The 27402-nt window shown below is 29.7% G+C and overlaps 3 protein-coding genes across 14 annotated transcripts; 1 reads left to right on the top strand and 2 right to left on the bottom strand.

Moving 5' to 3' along the window:
• The first annotated feature begins 3728 nt into the window (after positions 1 to 3728).
• On the top strand, positions 3729 to 5466 carry LOC137837651 (E3 ubiquitin-protein ligase ATL6). The gene has a single exon (XM_068646736.2). It carries the CDS (start codon positions 4066 to 4068, stop codon positions 5080 to 5082), a length of 1017 nt encoding a protein of 338 aa, XP_068502837.1. The 5' UTR covers positions 3729 to 4065; the 3' UTR covers positions 5083 to 5466.
• Positions 5467 to 6845: 1379 nt separating this feature from the next.
• On the bottom strand, positions 6846 to 11906 carry LOC137837652 (chromosome transmission fidelity-like protein). Its single transcript, XM_068646737.1, has 3 exons — positions 11613 to 11906; positions 10039 to 10228; positions 6846 to 7196 (listed from the first exon to the last, which is right to left on the bottom strand). Exons 1-3 carry the CDS (start codon positions 11760 to 11762, stop codon positions 7123 to 7125), a joined length of 414 nt encoding a protein of 137 aa, XP_068502838.1. The 5' UTR covers positions 11763 to 11906; the 3' UTR covers positions 6846 to 7122.
• Positions 11907 to 21916: 10010 nt separating this feature from the next.
• Positions 21917 to 27118, bottom strand: LOC137837650 (uncharacterized). Of its 12 annotated transcripts, none has more exons than XM_068646728.2 (6): positions 26793 to 27118; positions 25202 to 25309; positions 25004 to 25099; positions 24010 to 24156; positions 23617 to 23773; positions 21917 to 23276 (listed from the first exon to the last, which is right to left on the bottom strand). In XM_068646728.2, exons 1-6 carry the CDS (start codon positions 26874 to 26876, stop codon positions 22129 to 22131), a joined length of 1740 nt encoding a protein of 579 aa, XP_068502829.1. In that variant the 5' UTR covers positions 26877 to 27118; the 3' UTR covers positions 21917 to 22128. The 12 variants fall into 12 exon arrangements, with proteins under 12 accessions (XP_068502829.1, XP_068502832.1, XP_068502834.1 ...); XM_068646731.2 differs by having other exon boundaries at positions 26807 to 27107; XM_068646733.2 differs by having other exon boundaries at positions 25229 to 25309; positions 26807 to 27107.
• Between the last annotated feature and the right edge of the window lie 284 nt (positions 27119 to 27402).

Below are 27402 nucleotides of genomic sequence, written 5' to 3'. Positions count from 1 at the left end.
CAAACATACAATATTATATTTTCAATGTCTTAAGTTTTACAAAAAGAAAAAGAAAAAGGAAAAAAAAAACTTTCAAATTGATAAATTCAATAATAAACATATATCAAATTCCATAATCAACTTATCCATAAATATACAATTATTTTTACGTATATACATCAAGATATCTTTATTATTAACCTATATATCATTTATACATCTATGGAATGTCTAATTGAATAAATAATCATTAATTTCCCTTACTTAGAGATAACGTGCCTCGTGCCTGCATTAAAATCTTTCCTTTTCCACTTTAAGAAATCTAACCAAGCTTGTGGTAAGTTTACAAATATCCAATCATTTATTAATACCATATTTCCTTAACAAAATGAGAAAAATAAATTAAATTCTACTTACTCCACTCAATAAATTAATATCAATAGTTACCTCTTTATAAATATGTTCTAACATCACAACAAAATATATGAATTATTCTTTAAATTTAAAAAAGTTAAAAAAAATAATAAAATAGATAATAAACAGTTATAGTATATATTTAATTTTTTTTATCTATTAAATCTATTTCTAAAAAACTCATGTCTTACCTATTTAATTCATCAACATATTTGTATGCGTTAAATCAAATTTTCAATCTATCTATAGTTCGAGATTGCTTTGTAAGATATCATAGCTTATGAAAAAAAAAAAAAAATTTCATTTTTTTTAATATTAAGAATGTAAGGTAAAGGACAGTTGAAAAAATAAAAGCACCAAAAACAAAAATGTAAGACTCAATGATTATATGTTTAGCCTTTTCAGTTTAAATATATATATATATATATATATATATATATATATATATATATATATATATATTGTCCTTAGATTTTATTGCTAATTAAATTATTTTATTTTTAAGATTAAACAACTTTATTCTTTGTATTTTTTTCACTAAAAACTCTATTTCTTCTTTTAAGTTGAAGATTTTGTATGGATTTGGAGTATACAAATAGTTTTAAAATTGAAAGAATTTGTTAAGATGTGAGTTAAAGTCTTGAAGAGGAAAACTTTAAGACCTTTTTTTAATGAAAATTAATATATTTTATTTTGTTATTCAGTTTGTGGAAAAAATTAAATAGTGTGACACAATGTATTTAATTTTAACATAAACAACTTAATTGAGATTAAGATTAAAGAGATTAAGATACAATTAAAATCTTTATTAATGGCTTTCATCCTCATCTTCACCCATCTAAACCAAACAATCTCATCCAAGTACTACCATCCAATCTCGAAACTTCACATAAATCCATTTGCTATAATAACATAAAAAAATGTTTAAATTATTTATATAATAATAATAAATTATTAAGATGATGTGATTATGGAGTATTGTATAAATTAGGAAACTAGCTTGTCACGTTACTCTAAGGAGAAGAAATATCTCGATTGTTCGTGTTCGTCTACATTAAATGCTTTTCTTTATCATTTCCTTTTGAGAAGAAAAAAAAACAATCAAAGTTTTAATTCAAAAAGTGGACATTAAAGTTCTTTGATTTTTAACTATTTGAACTATTTTTCTATTAAATAGAAAATTTAATTTCAGAAGAAAAAAATAGGACAAAGAGTTTAAAGGAGGAAGTTTTGCTTTGAGTGTTTTCAATTTCTTTATTTCGATTTTATCCACTACCTTAGATAAATTTAAATTTTATTTTCATCATTACATTTTTCACTCAATTAAAGAAATAGATAAAATACTAAATTTTCTCATTTTTAGTTTACCCATGTCAAACAATCTCATTTTTTATTTTTATTTTTCTATGAGACTCATTTTATCTTCTCTATCCTATAAATTTAATTGAACAACTTTTTTCATAAATAATTAAGGAAGGAAATACAAAAAATATTTTTTTTAATTTAAAATTAGTTTATGTATAAGTTATTTATATAAAAAAAAACTCTCTTCCACACCATTTTTAATTTTTTAACCTTCTATTGTAAATTTATATCAGTTTATAAAGAGATTATTTTATTTTTTATTTTTCATTACTAAAAATTCTTACACTCTTAATTTTATGTTAATTTTTCGGTCTACGAAAAGCATAAAATAATGCTACAAAATTACTACTTACAAACTCAACAATAGGACTTCATAATGTTACAATACATTTTTGTTATACAGGTGATTTTTTGTTTTTATTACATACATGAATCAAAATAAATGGATAAAATAAAAAGATAAAAGCAATTAAAGTTTAGTTAAATATTATTTTTGGTTATATTTCAATTATAAGTATTGTGATAGCTTTTTTCAGGAAAAAAATGTTTATATTTATAATTATAATTTTTTATTTTCGTGGCTGTGAAATGAGAATAAAAAGGAAACAAAATTGATAGTTTGTCCATATTTTATTGTCATTTTCAGAAACAGATAGAGTTGGTTCTAGATCCTGTCATTATTTGTTTTTTTCTGTATGCAAAATCATTTTCATGCTTCCTATTTCAGCTTCCAATCATTGGCCAAAATAACAAGAATATTATAAGAAAAACTCACTTAGGTTTTATCGAAGAAAAGTAAATTTTTTCTTGTTATTATTTCATATGAATGAATAAGTAAATGAAAATAAAGAAATAATATATTTTTTCATGATAATTAAAAATCAATTTAACTAAAAGAATTTAAAGTTCTCGTTATGTTAATTCAATTAAATGCATTGATAATTCAAATATTTTTTTTGCAATACACTACATTTTTATAATATATATTAAATAATATTTATAGAATGATTTTTTCTTGATATTATTTTTTACATAAAAATCAAATTCTTAATTTTCTCTTTAAATGAATTACTGTCTTTATTAATATACTTTAATTTTTTTTAAAAAAAATTAAGTGAAAAGTAAATAAAAATGAGAACTCCGGTAAAATGAAAGTGTTTTTATATATGTAATGTACCCACGTTTAAACTTCACTTTTTTTTCTTTCTTTTTTATAATAATAAGTTAATTTTAAAAAAAATTATGATCCGAGATCAATATATACCTTTGATCTTGTTCTATAGGAAACCAATTTTTTTCAATTTATGGAAAAAAAATTAATAACTTTTTATTAAATATGACATATTTTAAAAGGAAACATGAATTTAGATTTGGCTCAATAATATTGAAAAAAAAAAGATACAATGCACCATTTATTGACAGTGGTTCATTCTAATAACTAATTTTACTCAATAGGTTATTTAAGCGTAAAAGTTTATCATACACATTTCTTTATTTTCAAAAAGAATTTATTTTTTAAGAAAAAGAATATGAAAAAAAACCTCAAAATGAAGTTGGGTAGAATACGCAGAGGAGAGTAGAAAATATTGAAGTGGGAAAAATTTAAGTTAATCTCATAAAACCAATAAAACTAACTAGATTCCTTTTTTTTTAACACACAATATTTTTACTTCCTTTTTTAATTGAAATAATAAAAAGGTTTATTTCCGATTATATAAAATTATTTTTATTACTAATCGATGTGTAATTTCTAACCGATAAAAAAAAATAATGATAAATAATAAGAGGAAGTTAATAGGCGTTGATATTTATATATTTTTGGTAGAGGTGTTGAGAGTGGCAGTAAATTAAAGATGAAAGATTAGTCCTCTAACTGATATTTGAAACTTAATGAAAATGGGATTAGAGTCCCAGTAGAAGAGAAAGAGAATGGTTATAAAAAACCTAAAAATGAAAATTGATATAATAATCCCGAAACCATATAATAATTTATCTCTTAAAAAGGTGGAACAGAGAGAATGCGTTTTGAAGCGTTTGTGATATTCTAAAATAAAAAGTGTGGTGAGGTAAAGGTATGGTAACCGTTCCTCTGCATTTCCTCTCTTCTCTCCACTAAAACCCTTCCTCTCCAAACCTCACTCACTTCTCTTTTTGACTCCATTCACTTTCTCCCATCTCCTTCAAAACAATTCCCCATTCCATCTTTTTCACTTTTCCTTCCCAATATAACCCCCCACACCACACTTCCCACCTTCAAACCCAATTCTCACTCTCCTCCTCTTCACAAACTCTAAATCACACACCCAAATGCCTCAACCAAATCAATTTCACACCTTTCACTGCACTCTCTTTGCATTCTTCTCCCTCTTCTTGCTCCATCTTTCCACTGCACAAGCACAATCCTCCATGGAGCCTGTGCCCACATACATCACCCACCACAGCTGGGAGCCCTCCGTTGCCATCACAGTTGGAGCCATCATCTTCGCTCTTCTTGTCATGGCCATCCTCTCCATCTACCTCCGCAGGTGTGCTGAGGCACACATCATCATCACCACGCAGACCACCACCACACTCCCCTGCTCCTGCGCACAGGGGATCAACAGGGAACTCCTCAATACCTTCCCCACCCTCTTCTACTCCAACATCAAGGACCTCAAAAAAGGTGAAGAAACGCTCGAATGTGCTGTATGCTTGACGGATTTCTCAGACAAAGACTCCCTCAGACTCCTCCCCAAATGCAACCACGTGTTCCATCCTCAATGCATTGATTCCTGGCTCGCTTCCCACGTCACATGCCCAGTTTGCCGCGCGAATCTCAGCCAGGATCCGTGCCAGGTTGCCATAACAGTCCCTTCCCTTCATGATGAGGAAGTTTCCGGAAGTGAAGAAACTGTGGCAGAACCAAATCAAAACGCAAACGCAAACCATGCCGTGAATCAGGTTTGCGGTGGAAGTCCTACATTGAGTGATGATACAACCAAAACTGTGTATGTAAGTGAAGAACAACCTCCATCTCCTGATCTTCTTCCTGACTCAGACACCAACTCAAATTCTGTCACCGGTGATGGGGTGGTTGCTGTTGCTGAAAGGAACCTTTCCAGGTCGAATTCCACAGGGCATTCTCTTGTGGGTGTGGAGAGGTACACGTTGAGGTTACCGGAAGACGTGAGGAGGTACATTCTGGTGAACCATGGAAGGAGTGTTCAACGTTCTGCTAGTGTTAAGGGTACGTGTTGGAGTGATAGCGAAGAAAGTTACGCGAGGAAGAGGGTGGAGAAGAGGTGGGTGATTTGCACGCCGCCGTTTGTGGCAAGCCATGGCTGAGGAGCTCCGTCGAACACTCAGCGTTGCGCTTCTAACTAGGTCCTTTGGTAAGAGGAAGTGAAGCTCTGTGATGTGTTGGGTGCTTCAATAAAATGGGTCGCTGTCAATTCTCGCAGAGACTGTGAGAGTTTGCTGTTACAAAGATGAAGCAGAGCACGGAAATGGAAGAAGAGCAGAGTTCTCAGTGATTGAGTCAACTCGTTCCATGTACTGTTTTGGCTTATGAGTCAACTCGTTTTCTTTCTTTTCTTTTTCTTTTTTCCTTACTTTATTTTTTGGGATGAGAAAGAGAGTGAGACAGGTGGTTCCTTCTTTAGCGCATTATTATGTTATTTATTTTATTTTATTCATTTATAATAATAAACCTAGTATTGTTAGTCGTAATTATTTCATATTTATCTTGTCTATGAAATATTTATATAATTTAAGGTCACTTAGTTTTGTCGGACGATGTAAATAGTTGAATATGATCTTTCTTTGTTGTTGTTAAAGTTGAATCTCATCTTAATTTATTTTATTAGGTGTGTAAATATTGAACACATAATTCGATTATGTTAAATGTTTCGTGTCAATAGAAGATATTAAATTTGGGCGCTTCTTATTGTTATAAAAATAGGACAACCCTCATTCTATGGGTTTTCAAGAATTTTCTTTTTATAATTTTAATCTTCTTAATTTATTCCTTTTAATTTACCCTTTTAAATTATTTTTCAATACTTATCTTTTCAAATCTGGGAATTGTTAAAAATAGTTTATGCTATCATTTAAATTTTTATCTTGAATTTAAAATATAATTTATATATTCAAAGATTTTATTTACTGTAAATTATAATTCAAATATAATTTGTATATTTAAAAAATATTTACAATAGATTTCAATTATATGAAATAAAATATTGTACAGTTCAGATAGTAATACTGGTTTCTCGAGAATTAAGGAGCCAACTGTGAGTATAAGAGATAAAAATGACATAAATGGCCTGAGTTTAATTAATCTCGCGATTTCCAACTCAAAGGGCAACCACTTTTCCTGTAAATCAAGTCTTCTTACCTTTGACATAAGAATAAAATCTTGTGAGGATGCTTTTAAAACAGCTAAAGATGTGTAAAGATAACCTACATATTAATGAATTAGCATACAACAGACTTGAAATTAAATAAATGAGCCTTTATTTATGAATGATAAAAGAACTTGATTCAATGATAAATAAACTTCAAATATAATAATAGCACTTAAAGGAATTCTCGTGATTATTTGAAAAACAAATTATGGCCACCTTCCACCATTAAGTACTCACCAACATCAATAACTAAATTCAAAGCCATTTAAATGCAAAAGTATCTAGGTAGTGTCTTTCATTATCAAAGAGAAACATAGCCAATTTAATTGCTGACAAACACGGCTTGTAAGTGGCTGAGTTTTGATTGGTTTTACTTTTTGAATCATATCAAAGTGACCTAATGATGCTCAAAAGATATAAATTACAAACAATCAAAATTTAAAGCGGTTGATCGCATGATCATAAAAGCTAAAAAGAACACAGTATTGGTTTTTATCTTAAATTTTCCTACCAATGACATGATTCACCCTTATACTAACTATGCTCATGGCCAATAATATTTTTCTGCTGAACTTACTTAGCTAAAGAACAGAGTCCTACCAAAGGGGGAGAGCACCATGCATAAGGGACCAGAGAAATACAGAATTATGTGAACCTATATGCCCTCACCAAACTAGTTTTCTTTTTCGTGGCAAAGACAAATTCAGATAAGTTTTAGTTTAATTAATGTCATTTGCATATTCACACGAAAACACAAACCAAGATAATGACGCATCAAACTCCTCGTAATGACAGATCACAATCACTTGTGCCATTATTGGCACGCTATAAAACATGTGGTTGCTATGATTACAAATATGGGTCAAGACTTTGGCTGAATTTGGATTGCAGCGTATGAAAAGGGGATGACAAGTGTGCCTCTAATTTCTCCAGTTTTCTGGTCTAGCATGGTTTCACCGAAAGACAGTGACAATGAGTCTCATGCAGCTTGATTTGAAGGGGAAGAGCCTAACATGATAGGCTTTGGTCTTTCCCTCGATCCCATCTGTGGCTCTTGAAAAGCAAGGAAAAAAAGGAAGGATAACAATTAGCCTTTAGACTCCAATTTCACAAAAATAAATGAGGCACGGAAAATGGAAGAGACAAAAGAAATACCAAACACAGAAGTGACGTGTCCTTAACTATTGTTTGTTAGCTAGTATCGAAGAATCAATACGTAAAAATTTAATGTCCTATATAATCTTTTCAACTGTACAATAGACTCTAAACAAAGGCAACAATTAAACTAGTTGATAACACGACGATCTGCAAACTACATGTATGGAACACTAAATATGAAAATTTGGCGTATTTATAAGATACTTTGATTGCCAATTTCCCTCAATTATTCACGATATGCACACCATTAATGAGGTAATTTATTTTGATGACGAACCTTAAGTGATGGTAAAGTTGTATTCTGGTAACCAATTAATCATGGACTCGAATCTAAAACTAGCTTTTTACATGTGAAAGGGAAGGCTGTGTTCTATTATCCTCTCCTATACTTTTGCTAAGCTAATAGCCTCTGATACCCTAGCATGTTAGTCATGAAGATTATTTTAGTCATCTAGTTAGGCCAAAATGGAAACTGCCGCAGGTTTTCACCCTTTTAGAATTGAAATGGCAGCTTTATCCGGTCCTCCATCCATGTGGCAGAATGAGGTTGCATTTGTATATCATCCGCAAATCCCCATATTCTTCTTGCTTGTGATTACAGCAACTAATTGTGGCAGGTTCCCATGTATGTTCTAATTGTAAAATGCTTATCTTAGCATATCAAACAAACTGATTCATTTTCAGACTTCGAAAGATAATCAAAGAGTAACTAATGAAACTCGTAAGAAATGCCAAAAACAGCTATAACTTATTCCAAGAATCTGCTAATTTCTTTTTCTCTTCCTTGGTGTGTGAGTTGTAAGCTATTGCGTATGGGGACAACCTTTGGATTGTAAAGTCTTTTAATTAAGTATTGTTAACGTTCTAAATTTAGATAAATAATTATAAAAAGGTAGAATAAATTAAAATTTTGTTGTGATGTAACATTTGGACATTTGAAGTGAGCATCTTATTACCAGCAAGATAACATGTGTATTAAGGATTGTTGCTTTTTGTAGTTAATTAAAATAGATGTGATCTTTTAGGATGAACTTCAGAGATTTATATGCACCATGCCACCACACACTATTCATTATATTATAAATTGAATATTGGGTTACTTAAAGACAAGACTGGGAAAAGCATCTAAATTAAAGATGAGAAGGACATATACTAGTAAACAAGCACGTAAAGAGAAATTTGGAGAGTTTCTCAAAGATAGGATTGCTTGATTGAAGTGGAGAGAAACCACTATCGTTGCAAAGATCGCAAACACTTTTTACGCGTTGGAGTGATCATCTTGATTCAAGAAATAAGAGAAGATGATAAGAAAGAGTGACGTGTGCAAATAGATAGAGTAAGAATAATTAAAGGGTTTTTTTTTTGCAATGCGAAAGGCAGTGACCCTTGTAGTTGCAACATAAGCTGTCCAGCAGAACCATGTGAGACCCACAGTAAGATAGACTCAGATGCAATAACAGAATCTTTTTCATGACACAGGGAAAGAGCGTCTAAAGGGAAGCAGTCCTATTCCAACTAAACTGGTTACATCATATCTTGCTCAATTCAATTGAAACTTCCCAGTGTTGTCTAGGAAAATCAACATTAAAACAATAACACAAAACTAGTCTATCATGGGTTTACTTTTGGGAAAATGTTTCTTGGGCAGTTGCTAATAATCTACGAGAGAAAGAAATAAAAAAGAAAAATAATATATATATACACGTGATATGATAAAAACAAGAAATAAAGAAAAAATGAAAAATATTGATAGAATATTTGAAATATTTAAGTGTTGAAAATATCACTACTCTTGCTTTTGATCAACGGTAAAAGTTTATACAGTACCGTCCAATCATTGGTTGATACACCATTAAAAAAAGTTTAACTTTTATAAGTATTTTAGTTATAGTTTTCTGAATGATGTGACAAGAAATGATTAGGGAATAATATTTTATACTGTCAATGAAGTAAAATGAAATCCTTTACCAGTGGAAACTGGGAAGTTTTTTTGGTAGGATTATAAGTTGTTTCTAGTCCCAAACTGATAGACGAAAGGAAAGAAGTGACCACTGATCCAAAGACAATGGGAAAATACTACGTTAGTGGGAAAATACTAGTTTGATGTTGTCATTAATACTCATGTTATTTTTTATGTACATAAATATATATCTTACTCCACAGCTAAAAGTCCTTTTGACACTAGAGATTATTGAACTGTATTTTAGTTTTTCTAATCAAATCTTTCCTAATAAATATCTAAACTATCTAATTCTTATAACTCGCTTACACCAACTATTATTGTAAGAAAACACACACTCCAGAACAGTTTCACTTCACGTCCTTTTTATCTCTCTTTTCTCAAAAGTGGTAAAAGTAGGAAGAGGGACCAAGAATATTTATGTATACGAACAACTTTTCCCCCTAAACCCTAAACCAAAGGAAGAAATTCCAAGTCCACCGGATATAAAATAACACTCATAGTACTATGAACATGTACTGCTACAATCGTATGAGGATTAACACTAAACATAAATAAATGTGATCGAGGATTAAAGTGAGAGATTATATAATAATCGACGTCACACACGTTGACACCTAAATGTTCCTAAGAATCTCTACCAATGAAGACACCAAAAGTTTGGAAATGTTGAGACGCTTTTTCAAGGGTCATATGTTGCTTCACAACTGTCCTCTACAAAACGAAAAATATATTCCTAAGTGGGTTTAATGGAACGAAAGGAAAGAGAAATCTTACTAGAAATGAGAGCCTTTGGTCTGTTCTTGAACAGAATCTTATGTCTAATGACTCCAACAACTTGCAGCTCCACCTTACACCCACTTTCTCCATCAGGATGCTTTACTTTCTTAAGCACTACCATTGGCTTCTTCAAGGGAACCTTTGACCCTGCCAATTCGTGGTATCCAACAGTGAAGGTGTACACTTCCTGAACAACAGAAGCCATCAATAAAAAATATTAGTTACAATTAACTAAAAAAAAAACTTGAAATACTTTTGTTGGTAATCATTAATTTAGAACCCAACCTGGGTCAACCAGTGCAGTCAATGGTTCAATTCAAACCACTATTTTTTCTGTGGACAATCATTTTTTAGTTACTATAAAATATAATAGCATTCATTCTGTGTATACATTTTCCAATTCTATGACAAATCTTCTTTTATTGAGACCCTACTCTATTTAGACATTATTATTTATCTTCTTTTTGCCTACATCTCACGTACTACATTTCAGAATAACAATAAAATATTTCTATCGATCATTTTAAACTATTACACTTTTATCTTTATGTATTTCTATATTTAATATTGTTAACTGCATATTCACTTCAATTTAAAAATAACCATATTATAATTCAAATTCGTGATTAAAAATTAAAATTATAGTTTATATATTGAAATATTTATCTGTCATAAACTTTAATAATAGTAATAATATAACTTATATATTTCAAAAATATATAATTAATTTACATTTTAATTATTAAAAATAAATATTTTTCATGTAAAATACAAAACTAAAAATAATAGCAATAAAATCCTAAAACAAATATCACTTTTAAAAGGAACAGTTATTTGAACCCTAAAAGGCAAAACGAAACAAAATACTAATCAAACATTATGTAAGGAATTAGAACAAAACTATGAAAAAAAATCTCTGAGCATTAAAATAGTTATATTTTATTTGAATGTACACATTTTTTTTGAATTTTTGTTCCTCTTCGCTTATATTAAAAAAATAAATTACTGTTATATTTTAATTACACGCACAAAAGGTTTAATTATGTTTCAATATTAAAAATTGATGTGAATCTGGTTTTGGTCTCTAAAATTTAAGAAATTAAAAAAAATAAATTCTTAAACTTAAAAGGACAAAACAGAATTCAAAATGATAATAAAACCTAAAATACTCTAAAGTCTGATTTCAAAGTAACTGTAGACATATATTTCCTATTTAACTTCAATCGTCCCTCACGTTCTTCTATTTATATTTTAATGTAGAGATTCCCCTAGTAAGAATTAGTCCAATCGCTACACTTCCACAAATCTTCTGACAAAAGCTCGTCAATAATATTCTTATAATACTACTTAACAGAACCCTAAAATCGGAAATAAACGTTTTAAAAAGTGATTTGGGGACAGTCTATGATATAAGCAGGTGGCGAGGGCGATTTTAGGTGTAGTGTGAGTGACATTTGTCGAATAAATTGGTGGTGAAAATGCGATTTGCAATGAGAAGCGGAATCGAAAATGATGATGGAATTAAAGAGAGAATATGAAGAGAAGAAAAAGGAAGGGTGAGAGAGGGGAACCTGAGAAGAAGGACGACAGAGAGTACCGATGTGGAGATTTGGGAGGGAATCGTGGAATCCTGACTGAGGCTCCACCACTCCTTGAAGCTCCACAATGCCCCATTCCTCGCAGCTTCCTTCTCCGCAGTTGCACCTCACGCGAATCTCCATCTTTTTCCCCTTCTCTCTCTACACAGACTCACTGAGAATTGGGAATTTTAGAGTGATGTGATATGTGATATGGTAGCGAGGGAAAATCGCTTTATGTTCCCGCCAATTTGGTGCCAACATCATGAAAGGGGAAATCGTAAACATAGCATTAAAAATGGATTCTAAGAGCTCTTTTTAACTAATTATTTTAAGATTGAGTTTTAAGTTTTTCATAATTTCAAATTTTATTTATATTAAAATTTGTGTCACTAAGTTTTAAATATCTAATATTTAATTAGAAAGCAAATTTAGTCATGAAAATTGTACTAGTACGACGAGTTGGTCAGCACTCGGATCAAGTTACCATCTAAACCATGGTGAGTAGGTCACGTGACGACAAGTAAGGATTGACCAAGTTAACACGGTTAATCCATAGTTAAGGGTTATTTAATGCAACCCTAAATACGAATCAATTCCCTAATCCGGCATACCAATTAAGGTACATTAAGGTAATATAAATAGCACGCATCTCAAGGAGAGATGTACGTCATTATCTACAATACTCTGACACCCGAATGTTAACACGCGACTGACTTGAGCGTCGGAGTGCCTTCTGCAGATATCATTGGAGCCAGACGACCAAGAGGAGAGCGCGACAAAGTTTGGAGCATCAATGACCGACCAAAGGTGGAAGAGCAATCATTCTCTAGGTCCCAAACCCCATCAAGAGAAAAATAATTTAATGTCTTTTTAACTAAATGCTAATTTAAAAATGATAAAATAATTATTAGAATTAAATGCATATATTTATTAAATTTAAGATATTAAAATTACCAGACAAATTTAGAATTATCAATTTTAATAGGGACTAATTTTGGAAGGGATGAAAACTTGTTTAAACTTTTAATTTTTACGTAAAAAAGAATTAATTGATAAATATATATATATATATATATATAGTTAACAGATATGTATTTAAACATATAATTAATTGAAGTTGAAGTTGGTGTGTACTTTTAAGTGAAATGACCTCGCTTTTAAAATCCTACGTTGAATTGAACTCGAATATTAATTAAAGAATCTAAATATTAAATAAAAATTACATTGTATTACTTTAATCAAATTATATAAAGATTCATCCTAAACTAAATATGAGATGATTTTTTAAAATAACATAATTTCCAAAAATGATTAATTGATAGATTATGTTAGATTGGATGATGTATATGAATCATGATTAACTTATATATGTTGATCTTAATTCTTAATAAATTATCATTCTTTGATATGTAGTTTTTTTTAATGGGATTAAATTTTATACACGACTAGATGATATTACAAGTCTCATAACCAACAAACATAAATGGTTATGCTATGTATATTTATAAGTTTTATATATGTATATTTTTTACATGTAACTTTTTCCAATACAATAAATATGTTCATTTGTTCAGTGTACTTGACTTTATAAATATATTTTATTTTGTGCATATTTATAGTCTATATAGTTTAGATGGTTGGAGTTAAATTAAATGATAAGGGGTGAAAATAGGTTAAATTAAATGAATTTGAACTTTTTTACATACAAATTTTAAAAATTGATTTATGGGTCAAAATTAGCAATTTTTATCTAAATTTATTTAATATTTCATAAAAAAATATCAAATAAAATATATCTATTTGATTTAACTATATAATTGATCTAACATATTAAACTAAATTAAATTGTCTTTATTCTTATGGAATCTAAAATTACAAACTTGTTATATTTTGTTTGTATAATGAACTTTTTTAAAATGACCGATAGAGTAAAACATAAATTAACAGTTCTATCTGTTAATATATTTAATTTTCTATTTTAAATTATTGGACTTTGTTTGTTTGACCCAACTTTCCTTTTTCTGTTTCAGCTAGGTCTTAATCTTTTTCTTATATATACACCATGTATTTTACTCTCTAATATACAAGTGAATAAAAGTTTCTTTTATATTTATTTTTCTCTACAATTAGGGTTCATCAAAACCTCTCTTTCTTCATTACGATTACATGCAATTACATACGCTACATTAAAGCATCACATCAGACAAGGAATATTCATCTTCATTTACTATAATACTATCTAATAATAAAACTTAAATATCTAACTTTTTTAAAAAAAAAAAAATAGATTTTCCACTCATGCCGAAAACTTTTTAAACAACTTAATAAAAACTTATTTAATTGATTTTTCACTCATCAAAATTCCATAAATGAGTTAACCACAATTATAATTTGTAGTTGAATATTGATTGGTGGGGATTTTAAAATTTTAAGTGAATTATATAACTATAGTTAAACCGTTTTTATATGTGTCAATTAAAGAAAAATTATTTTTAATGGAGTTATATTTGATATTTTGATGGTTTGAACTCCTGCTAAGTGTGTTACCTGTAATTTGTGTTTCTCTGGTAGATTTAGTGTGGCTAATAGATTATCGACAATTTTTATTAACTCCTAGAATGGCAATTACTTTTTGTCAGTTTCTATGAACTCCTGTTACTTCCAATGGTTTTTGAACCCACTATTATTTTTGACAGTTTCCAAACTCCCGTTATTTTTAAATATTTGCAAACTCCTATTATTTTTTGGGTTTTCCAAACTTCTGTTACTTCCAACGGATTTTAGACTAGTGTTACTTCCAGCAATTTCTAAATTATTTTCGACAGTTTCACTACCCCATTAATTTCATTTGTTTTTTTAATTGTTTTTTTTAATGTACATAAGTCTATTACTTCTAGACATTTCGTAAATTTCATTTGTTGTTTTTTTAATGGGCAATATAAAATGATAAAAGACAAATATTTTAAAATGTTGGTATTTATAATTGAATGTAACATTCATAAAAGGAACATAGAATAAAGTCCACAACTTCAAGGTAAAATAATTTAAACAACAACGTTTAAAGGTTAAACTAGTGAAACATTACAATATCATTTGGTCTAACTCATAAAAATAGACATAATGAAAAACTAAATAACATTCTTCAGTTATGGTTCTTGATGTTGATAATTTCTTTATTCGTTATGAACAAAACCTTGATCAGATAACTAATATATAAAAAATAATCATAATTAGTAGCATTCAAATTATAATATAAAATATATATTATTTTAATCAATATTTAAATATTATCGGTGATTCATGAAACATAACAAAGTCATGAGATAATTCTTCAAGATGATTTTGCACAAAGAAAAGTCATCATTTCCTTCATTTCATTGACTTGTGATGTCAATGTAAAAACCTAGTTTAGAAAACAAAATCAGTAAAATTAATAAAATTGAATAATATTAAAAGTGATGGATAATATTCAGTCATACAAATGTGTCAAATCATAAGATTTTGTCTAGCTTATTTTACTTTTCAATGATAAGACACTTATTTGTTTAAGTATAATTGTTATCGACTTATAACAAATTAGGTTTTTAAGATATTTAATTCATGAACTCCATATAATCAGAAACTCGCAATAAATATATTTTTTTTATTGAGAGATTCTATTATTGGCAAAGGAAATCTAAACAGAAAAAGGTTACTGCATGAGTTTGACATCCACTTTCCCTTGATATGTAAAAAATATACTTTCAAATTCACATAAATAAGCATATGTACGATAAAAATAAAACAACCAACGTCAAACCAATTTTTTTTATTCAAAATAAGACCAAAATAATTGGATTGTCTAAGGATAGCATGCCACCTCAAAAAACTTTTACACGTGAGTCTTTCATAAGACAACCTTATTTTTAAAACCTTCAAAAGCCTTTGACATTGTTATTGAAGTTGTACTCACAAATATTTTTTTAAAACCTTATACGTAATTATAAACAAAATTTGATTCAAAATATTTATAATAATAACACTATGAGTAAACCACCATTTTACTATTTGAAAAGTATCAAACATTGTTAAACTAGTATTTGAAACTAATAAATATTCAAATAAGTCAACGAAGGTGCAACTTATTAATTATTCTCACCCTTTGCCTTTTATTTTTGTGCTTGCTCATCAAAGTTCCGTGCAACTTTATTCACTGTGTATCTTCCCCATCTTAAAACCTTAGATTTTGTTCTCATGTTGTATTCCCTCATTTACAATCTCTAGGAATCTACGAGAACTTTGAACCTTTTCCAAGTGTTTGAATAAAACTGTGATTTCTAATTTTGATCTGTATGTTCCATTTGTATTGATTAAATTTTTCTGTCTTGTCTTTTTTACTTATCTGTTGTTGAACTTAATTGTTGGCCGAGTGTTGTTGGGCTTCTCTTTGAAAAGGTGTTATTGGCTCATCTGTGAAGTTATCTCTGTTATATATAACCAGTTGTAGTATTTTGAAACATTTTGAATAACACTAGTTAAGAGAAAAGGAGAATGTTAGAACTTAATGTAATTTACTCTAGTTAATATTGATGGACAGAGAAAGAAAGACAAAAGGTTCACTATGTACCTAACAACACTCAGCCAACAAAATTAGAAGTTCTTGTTGTAAAATTAGAAAGAATGCAAGATTTGAGTGCAAAATTTCTCTTTAACTAGGATGCCCGATTCAAATTATTATGTTGTTACCACAACATGTCAACCAGTGAGACATAAGACCTTTAAGCATTATTATTTACATTCATTCCTTTTGATTTCAAGCGCTTGCTTTTGTTGGATTTGCATGTTCATGTTTTAATCTTTAGTCCCTGTTCTGCTTAAGGAAAGGACTTAAACCATAGCTATTTTGATTATATTTTTTTTCAAAAATTATATTTGTATTGTGACACTGGATAAAATGATTGAATAAAGGTACCAAAACTAAATAGGTTAAACTAATCAAAATAATTGATTAAAAGGAAACTCTAGGATGTAGTTATTTGGTCTTATTCTCCCTCTCAATGTTTCTCTATCTTTTCTAGCACTAATGTTTAATTTTGAACCAAAATAATTTAATATTTATGTACTACTATGAAAAATTTATTACCCATCAAAATTCTTGAAATTATTTCCTAGTATTGGAGAAATTTAACCTGGTTCTATAGTCTATTAACGTCTAACTGGAAAGAACATCTTTCTCGTGTCATTTTTCCCTATCAACATTTTTACTATTGTTTAGAGAAACAAAAAAAAGAGACGTATGATAAACCCCCACCATCCAACTTTGACTTAGATGTAGTATTTAAATATGATCTCTTGGTTTGTCACATATCAATGGTTATACCATGCTAAATCTATTGTTGTTGACCTCAGACATGTGGGTTGTCTTAATTCACACTTTTGCTTATCATGAGAAGGTCTGATAATAATAATGCAGCCATTTTTTTCCTACTAGAAGTGTGCCACATTTTAACGTCTAACTTCTCTATAGCTAAATTATGTTTTCCAGGTTGATTGGATGTACTTTGTGGCATTTGGTGTTGTTACCATTGGGTTTGTCATCTATTCAGGATAAGTATCGTTGCACACACTTTCTTCTTGTATAGTTTCTATTGGGACAATTGAGTATCAATCACCCATTTAGATCAGAAGTGATGGGTGGTTTATGTTGATTTAGATGTGTGCTTAGTAAGGGAATTTGAGCTATATATGCATTGTAGCTATTATTATTTTATTAATTTTTTAGCTTTGGTGTTTCATCTTATTGTAGTGGGGACAAAGACAAGGATCAACAACCTCCAAATTCTGGCGATGAACTTTGCCCAGCAGTCAAATAGCATGAGGAAGCCAATTCAGGAAATGGGAGCAAAGGAAGTAGGGTTGGAAGCTCAAAGACTTGGGTAACTTAGTATAGAGCTGGCACATTATTCATACAATGTGGGGAAAGTATCCTTTTGTTTTTCGAACTTTATGATGTGTGACCACATCAAATGGGAATCTCATGCATAATCTATCAATTCTCTACTAACTTTTAATTAGTTCTTTGTTAGATTGATCTTTTTATTGTGAACACTCTGGTTGATTAAATGCTAAAGTTACTATTAGTTTTTTATTCATGTGCTAAAGTTTATGATGATAAATCTGTGAGAGAATGTACCGGACACCCATTTGCATGTTTCACTACAACAACTATTGCTCTGTTTGTTTTCTTGATCAATATTCTATTGGTATGAATATTCTATTGATGTTAACAGAACCCCCCCTAAATGATTTAGATGTCTGATGTGATGTAGCTGGAACCAAGAATGGGAGGATACTTTGGTTCATCTTCTTCCTCAAATGGGTGGATACAAAGTCAAGAGCTTGACGAACTTAAAAGAGACATGAAAGTGGTTAAAAACATAAAGAGATGAATTTCAAATCAAAATTTTAAATATTGAGCAACTTTTTAAGAAAATTAATGCAATGATTCGACAATGGATGAATAACATTAATCGTCAATCCATGCCACCAAGTTTTGAGGAAACTTAAGATGAGGATGAAACACAACCACCCAGTCAACCACTCACTCCTTATCAAAGTAATTTTGTTACACTATTATATATATATTTTTAAATTTCAATCTTGTTAATAAATTTTATTTTATATTTTTTGACAAGTAGATGATTATTGTTATAGCTAGGATCAAAAGCTCACATGGTACACCACTGAGCACTGACTCTTTATTCACATGGAATAAAGTTCACAAAAAACGATAGATAAAGCTTTTTACTTAAAAAAAAGAAAGAAATGCAGAAGTGGAGGAATCAATGTCATACTTTTTTTTTATGTTTTATGGTCTATGAGAGCATTGCAAAAAGAATATGTGATGTTATTCGTGGATTACTAATGTATATATTTCCTTACCTTATGCAATTATTTCAAACAATTGTGACAGTAAAATAATTTCAACTTGGGTTTATGTGATTATCTTTACTCATAAAAAATCTTTTTTTGTAAAATTTGAAAAAATTGCTCACTTCTAACCATATCTGGATTTTGAACATAATTGATTTGAGTTGACAAACTCTATAAATTTATTTTAAAATTAGTGAACTTAAATTCTACAAATAAATATAAAATATGAAAAAGTAAGTATGTAAATAAAATAATATTATTTAGAAACCAATATAGTGACAATTTTTTGGTATTTATATATTTGGTCACTAAATGAATTTTTATATATTTTGGTTATTAAATTGGCTTCAATGAAATTGGTTGTTAATTTGGTTTTTATATAATTGGTCACTAAATTAGTTTCTATATATTTGGTCACTAAATTGGTTTTTATTTAATGATAACTAAATTGATTTCTAAATTAGAATCTAAATTGATATCTAAAATTAGCAATCATAATTTTAGCCACTTACTGCTATTAGATTCTAAATTAGTCTCTAGTTAAGTTAGTAACTAATTTTATCATTTTAGAGACAAAAAATTTAGTTTTTAAAAGCAATTTTTCTTGTAATTTTAGGTAGCGGCCCTTTGGAAAGTCTTCAAAGAGAACATTGTATTAGATAATGTGACTCTCCTCCTAATGTTATGATTTGTGTACCAACAAAACAGGTAGCTATTGTGGCACTTATCACTACAAGAAAAATGATTTAATAGTAACTAATTTAGAAACTAAAAAAAATAAAATTTCATAGTAACTAATTTAGATACTATTTTATAAACTAAAAATTATTGGTTACTAAAAAAAGTATCTATTATTGATAAAAAAAATTATAAAATAATTAGATACTATATTTTTGGTAACTAATAATAAAATTAAAAAAAAGTTTCTTTTAGAGACAATTTTTTTAATCTCTTGTTAAGATGTAATTGGAAACCATTTTTTTAGTCATTTTTCATCTATTTTAGAGACTAATTTTTTCATCTATTTTATCATATAATTAGATACTTAAATTTTTAGTCACAATTATTTGAATTTAGATATTAATTTTGGAGTAATTAAATTTTATAAAATTAATTATAATTATTAATTTATTAAATATTTTAAATTAATATGAATAAATTTACTAATTTATTAATTTTAGTATAATATTAAAATAATTAATTATAAGATTTTTTTGTGTTAAATATACATTGTTTGCTTGTTTTTTATGTCAATTAAATGTGTTAATTATTTTTATAGTAAACTATAATATAATACACAAAATGAAAGTTAAGTGTAATTATTATGTAATATAATGAATGATGATCATTATGCAATCAATATTGGAAGAGAGTGATACTAAATAACTATGATTAACCAATTAATTATTAAACAAGTTATTTCTTCAAGTTATTATGTTATTATATTTTATAATATTTCATTGATCTTCCAAAGCCTATATCAAAACGAAAACCTACTTTAAATAGATAGCATATTACAATAACTTTTTGATGTAGTGCTTTAACTTTCTTTTTCAATTATGATTTTTATGTTTATAAATTCTTAACTTGTTCCAATACTTATAATTATCTTTTATATGTTTAAATATTTTAAATTATGAATACATTTTTTATTAATAAAGAATAACTTATGTTTTGATTATTGATATTAAACTACTATGTATTATTGGTTTCTGAGTTATATAACAACTCGGATGGATATATAAACGTTATTAAATTGAGGTAAACAACACTAAAACTAAAATCACATAAAAAATAATAGTTTTAGCCAAAATCATCATACATATATAATGACATTAGTTTTTGGAATTATCATTGAATCATCTTGTATGGGAAGCGACTATGTGCTCACGAGTAGTAATGATATAATCTTGTTTAACTCTTTTCGCATTCTTCGACTCAAGGTTAGGAGAATGCGAATGTGTTCCAAATATGAAGTGGTTACGCGCAATACTGGAAGAGGACTATTTGACAAATATCTCGACCAAATCAGATATTTTGAAATAATTGATAACGATTACCTTAATATTAAAATAGAATTATATATCATTAATAATGAGACATCATATACACTTAATGTGAAATATAATATATTAAGAAGAATTTGATGTAATAAAAATAATACATTTAGACTATAAGAGGAACACATATACAACTAAAAAAATAACAAATTTTATATGAAGAAGAAAAAAAAACACAAAGCAAGTAGGATCTAAAAATGAATGATAAATTAGTGATTCTACATGACCACGGTTGCATACATCATTAAAAGTTATAGATTTCAACTAGAATTCTAAATCCATCTTTCATTATGTTAAAAATTCCTCTTTCATGAATATGCATAACTGATTTGGAATGTGCATAAATATGCATTTCATGAAGTGTTAAGTGCATAAAAAGGTTACATCTATTATTAGGTGTCAAGGTTCTGTCAATAACTTTATTCCAGTTGAAGGCTCTAAGTGGAGTAATACATCCAATTCAATATAATGTTGACACGTGATAACATTTATAACTTTTTTTTTTTACTTTTTTAATAAAGCTCAATCACGTGACACCATACAAAATTCACATGGATTAAGCTTTAACTCACGTTCTCCACTACCAAATAGCATATCTAAATTTATTGCATGCAAATAAGTAGTTCTTATAACTTTTTTTAAATAATTGGATTTTAGAATATTAGTCTAGCTAAAATCCCACTTACATGCAAAACCATAATTTAAGTGTAGAAGTTTAAGAATTATTTTATTTGAGAATATTGTTATAAGAGATAAACCATATATTTTATTTTATTCTATTATAAAATTAGGCTTATTCCTTTATTTTTAAAATATCTATTTTAATCTGGAGTCAACTATACCCTTTCGATTGAATCTTATGTTAACTTTTTTAATTAGTTAAATGATTCAAAATAAACATTTTTAAAGATGTAAGACCAAAACAAAGTTTAATAAAAAAGAATAATAACAAAGATATATTTTATCCTACTATAAAAATACAACCTTATTTTTGTTTAACATTCAGTTTTAAAAATTATAAGAAATTAAAATATTTGTTATGCAAACTTTGCAACAAAGAATTCAAAAGTTATTGTTTCCTTACATCAATAATATCCATTGCCACTGCTACATATTCCTTCTTAATAATATGAAAGTATGTGATTAAATAATAATGCAGGAAAACTTTGAATCATTTTCTGACTTCATCAGCATCTAAGTATAAATTTTTTGGCTTATTCTATAATGCAATTCTTGGCACCAAGACCAATCAGCTACAACTATGATGTCACACTATGGAAAGATTCTACAGTGAACTTAGATTAGACACCATTAGAGACAGTGTTTTACAGTCAAACTAACATGATATAGTGATTGACATTATCATAGCAAGTTCTACAAAATACATAGGATCACAGCTTAAAGGGGTCTGTCACAAAACAAAGATACCAACAAAAGGAGATAGGTTATAAAGTCTTCATAGAGTAGAAGTTTTTTATAGTTTATCTTAACTGTACTATATCTTATGGTAGTTCAAGCACAAACTGGTTGCTGATCTAACAAACATTCCTTCTAGTATCTTCACCACAATGGGATAGTCTGGCTCCAGCAGAATTTCCAATACCAATATTTCTGGTGTGCTTCAATGATGGATCCACAAAAGACTGTTTAAACATTGGCTTTTGTGAGCCAAAGTATTGGCTGCAATAGTAGTCAGTTTGGTAAGTGTTATTTAAACTGACATTTGACATGGTCATCTCACTGTGTTGGTTACTGGATGAACTGAGCTGCTGTTGAAGGCAGTTCTTGGGGTTTTGATCAGAGTCTAACGGGATGGAGTCGGTGAGAGTTTTTATAGCAAATTCAATGCATGGATCCATCCATGACATGTCAAGTGTTTTTTCAGAAGATGGTGATGCATTCTCATTCTTGGTTTTCATATCGGATTTGGCAGCATCACTGGCATGTTCTTGAGAAGTAGCAAGGCTTCCTGGAGATGAGAACACATTGTCACTTAACCCATCATTGCTTTTCTTACCTTTCCCTTCACAACCTGCAGTAGCAGAGGTTTCAGAATGCTGGATGTCTTTTAACTCAGAAGAAGTTTGCGAGTTTTTGGAGGTCTCAAATGTTAGGCCAGTGAGAGTTTGAATTGCAAATGCAATACATGGGTCTGTTAGTAATTCTCTGAGGGGGAAGTCAAGGTTGTAATCTAACTTTGCAACAACATTATCTCCAGTTTCAGTGACTCTCATACACTCTTCAACCGGAGCATTGTTCTGGACATGTGAAAAAGTGAAGCCTTCTTTATAGTTGCCACTTAGTTTCTGTTTAGCTAGACCATCATGCAAGCTGTCGGAAGATTTATCAACCTCAGCTGATTTTTTAACTGCTACTCGACGTGTTCGATTTCTTGTTTTAAGTTCTGGAACAGGATCAAGCTTAATTCCAGCAAGACGCTTTGAACAACGGCGAGGCAAATTGATCTCTTTCTTGTGCTTGTTTTTGCACTGATGGTGTTGGGCCTGCACTTTTTCAGTTCCTTGCTTTGTCTCTGAACTTTCTTGAAGTTGCTTTTCTTGGGTATGTTTGATAGTGCAACCTGAAACCGAAGCACTTTCAGCAAAACCAACCTTCACTTGCTTCTGATCAGAATTTTCATCCCGTGATAGAACTGAACTGCTCAATTCAGTTCCCACCACACCTAATCATTTAATAAACTCACATCAAATGCAAGATCTTTATTAACTTGGAAAAAGAAAAATCTAGCATAAATACAAAACCTATTAATTTTCGCTTTATCTAGAATGAACAAATAACTAATTTTATACAAGAATTGAATACAAAACTCTAACTTCAGGCAAAAAAATGTCTTGGTTTCCACAAGATAGCACAATTGCATATAAAGTTTACAAGTAGATGTCGGTCACCAAAAATAAGCTAACAATACTAAACTGAGCCAATACAATACTAGCATTCGGTAGTGTATATCTAATTACATGGAGTCCATGCTGTTAACTTCAAAGGAAAGATGGGAACTTTACCATGATTGAAAATAAACTTAGAGTCAGGCACAGGCACATGCATATATTCTCCAGAACTCGCAGATCTCGGAATCTGTTGGTAATTTGCTACCATATCCAAATCTGAGCTCTGACCCATGCTAATTGATGATGTTGGTTTCATGGTTACACATGCTGACTGAAGAAATCACAAAGACAGGAAATTTGTATAAGTACAAACCTTAGTATCATCAATGATTCTCTTCTCCAGTTTTAATATACCTATCTTAGAAATTTAAATCCACACATCTTAGAAATTTAAATCCACACAGAAAACCACATGATGGGGCAGGTGGAGTGGAAGGGAAAGTTTAGCATGTGAGACTAATTAATAAATAGACAAACTAGAAGAAGCACAATTATGACCACCCATACAGGAGATTTGTCATCTTTTAACTTCGTATCACTGATGTCTTCATCTTTTGGCTTGAGTGTGTTCCTTCCTACCTCTCCAGATTCAAGATAGTGATCAACATCTTCAATTGAGTGGAATGCATACCCACTTACAGGGTCGATGTAGTACTGCATATACAAATTAGAAGGGTGAATTAATTATTCTCACATTGGTTGGTGATGCATGATGAAGGCACAGACAATTCAGAAGTAAGTGACTGCACACTTTTGAAGTTTAGTAAAAGTGAACTAAGCTTTTTTGTACAAGCCAAAATGCACATGAATAGACTAGAATATGAATGTGTTTCATTAAATAGGAATGAAGAATAAGAGAATGTTAGAGGATAATTTATCACAGCTACAGGGGCAATATCATGTTCGCAGCAACTTAATTTCCTAGATTCATGACTAATCCAAGCAATTTTCATCATCGGACAGCAAAGGGGGAGATAAGATATATCCAACCATTATTGATTATGGAAAAGAAAAGTATTGAAGAAGTGAAATGAAAAACTAGTTGCATTTTATGAGAGTGATTTTAAGTGATGCCAGGAGTACTCTCATGACTTTCAAACAAGAAACAAAACAGTCTTTGGAGAAACACAGAATATGTTTGACAAAAAACATTTTTACAGTCAAAATTACATTTTTATCACAGCTGAACAAGGCACATTGCATCTAATCCAATCATCACTTCATTGTAAAGTGATAGAAGGCAGAAACATTTAACTTCAACTTTTCCCGTCAGAAGATCTAGTTACAAACAGTTTTACAAAAGCAATCAGTACCTTTGATTGAGGAGTTAGTCCCACATGCTGAATTATTCTATCAACAACCAATACAAATATGAAAAATGCTCATTCAGAGCATTGCAAAGATTATTTGGACACAATTTTTTCTCCCCTTTTCCCCTTAATAATAATGTGTAGCTACAAATAAAGAGTTAATGAAAAAATGTCGCAGAGGCATTGTTTACCGTGTCTCTTCTAACTGTATCTCCTTTAGTTGCAATTCTAGTCTTTTTCACCCATCCTGGTGGTAACCCTTCTGCAATAGCTTTCTCAACTACAACCTAGATTGCTTGAATAACCAAATTTTTCCACATAAGTTATGCAATCAGATAGATATTAAACCTAAAATAATGTCATGAAAAAGAATAATTTTCTTGACAGACATTAGGAGAGATTTTCTGGATGCTGACTTTGTTATTAGCATTGTCAAGATAGCGATATACCTCCACCTTGGAATTGAATTTTAGTCCACTAGAGGGGAGAAAGTAATACTGCAATAAATCTAACTTGAATAAGAATTGAGCTGTATCATCATAGATAAAGTCTCTATGACTATTGTGTACTTATTGGCCCAGTCAAGATAAAATTATTCTCAAGCAACAAAACAAACTATAGAGAGATAAATATTAAATGAAATTATTTTACCAACAATCATTTGTAGGTAGAAAAATTTTAAAACTGAAATATATGGATTTTTGTTTAAAATTTACTAAAACAGTGATAGAATCATTAAGAATTGACTCATGCAGATAAAAATCAAAGCATTTATGGTTTGTTTGGATAAACTTCTGAACTTAATGCAGCTAATTTTAGCTTATGGATTAACTCACTTATAGTTGCTTATTGTTCTGTCTCTTATGATTATAAATGTTAACTTATCCATATCCAAATACTAAAAAAAACAATTGTTACAATTGAGAAAAGCACATTGACTCTCTCAGTCTCACATGACTTGCTGTGAGATCTAAAAAGGGAAATAGAAGATTTACATTGAAATTTTTAGAATTTCCTATTAAACCAGTCAATAATGGTAAACCATCTAGAAGAACAAAGTTCAGTATAAACTTGTCTTTCCTTTGCAGTGTGTTGCTTCATTCTTTCCAGAGTTAAAACATCATTCAAAAATCTACAAAATCAGTAAAACAAATTCCCTCATTGAAAAACATCACTGTTGAGCCTAGTTTTGCTATTCATTCCATCGGTCTCACTGTTGTAAAGACATTTAAATTCAACACACACATGCAATGCTAAAAGGACACCAACCACGACTAAAAAAAGAAAATGACTAATTCTTTTACTCCTGATCTACTCACAAACAAAAAAATGAAAAGCACACAAAAAAACATACCCTTTTAAAGTTTAAAAAAAAAGAGAAATTTACTGAAGAGACAGTGATCCAAACTTCAAAAGGGTTTACAAATTACATGCAAAACATAGGTTAAATCTCAAATAAGCCTAGCTTCATTATGCATTCAATCAGTCTCACTGTTGCAAAGACATGCAATGTTCAACACACACATGCAACAATGGCATGCTAGAAGGACACCAACCTCAACTAATAAAAGAAGAATCCGGCCAAAAAATATCATCCAACATTCATGATTCCTTTTCTCTTATCCACTCACAAAAAAAACATGAAAAGCACTCAAAAAGCATGACCCCCTTTTAAATCGTCAAAAAGAGAAGAGGGATTTGCTGAAGAAACATGGTCCAAACTCCAAAAGGGTTCACAAAGTACATGCAGGTTAAATCAAAAAAGCCGATTAAGTTACATCCAAGAGTTAAAAAAATTAAAACAAAACTTTTTGAAGTTTAAAACCCTTTCTTTGAAATGTTGACGCCTAAAGCGGCTACTCTTACAACAACGACTATATTTACAATAGAAAAATAACATGCGTCAAGGGTAGGAGATCACAAAAATACTACAACCCAGAAAAAAAAAACATGATTATTAGAGGCTCAAAGCTCAATTACCTTGTCTCTCTTACCATTCTTTCTCACCTTCACTTCAACAGTCCAACCTGGTGGAAGTTGGTCATCGGAGTTCAGCTTCTCCATTCCTATGTGAGTCTCGGTGGCCGGAGAATAGAAAGTGCCTAAAACTTAAGAGTCTGTCTCTTCCTCTTTTTGTTGTGAGGATGCCGCTGCTACCTATAGGCACTAGTCACTAGTTTAGTACCCTCCACCGAGTGACAAAAATAAATTACATGACCACGTGGTGCAATGCAAATGTAAGACAAATAGATACACTTTCTTTTTTTCAATTTGGTATCTTTCTCTTGTTCTTTTTCATACCAGGACAAGAACACTAATAAGAATATCTCTTTCTTATTTTAAAAACATCATAGTTGATGTTCTTGATGCTTTAAAATATTTTTTTCTTATTTAAGACTAGATTATATGGGTGAATGGTCTTCCAAAAATTACTTTTATCTAATTTGATGGGTTTAATTTAATATATTAAATAATAAAAAAATTACAAAGAATTAATAATAGTCAATGCATCAAAATGGTAACACTAAGAAACACAAATACAAGTATGGAAAAAGAAAAGAATGTTGCAAAAAGAGAAAGATAGAGTGCA

This window comes from Phaseolus vulgaris, chromosome 4, assembly GCF_051622355.1.
Source record: "Phaseolus vulgaris cultivar YP4 chromosome 4, ASM5162235v1, whole genome shotgun sequence".
Taxonomy (NCBI): Eukaryota; Viridiplantae; Streptophyta; class Magnoliopsida; order Fabales; family Fabaceae; genus Phaseolus; species Phaseolus vulgaris.
Note: the sequence above shows the minus strand (reverse complement) of the source record. Positions and strands in the feature narration are given on the sequence as shown.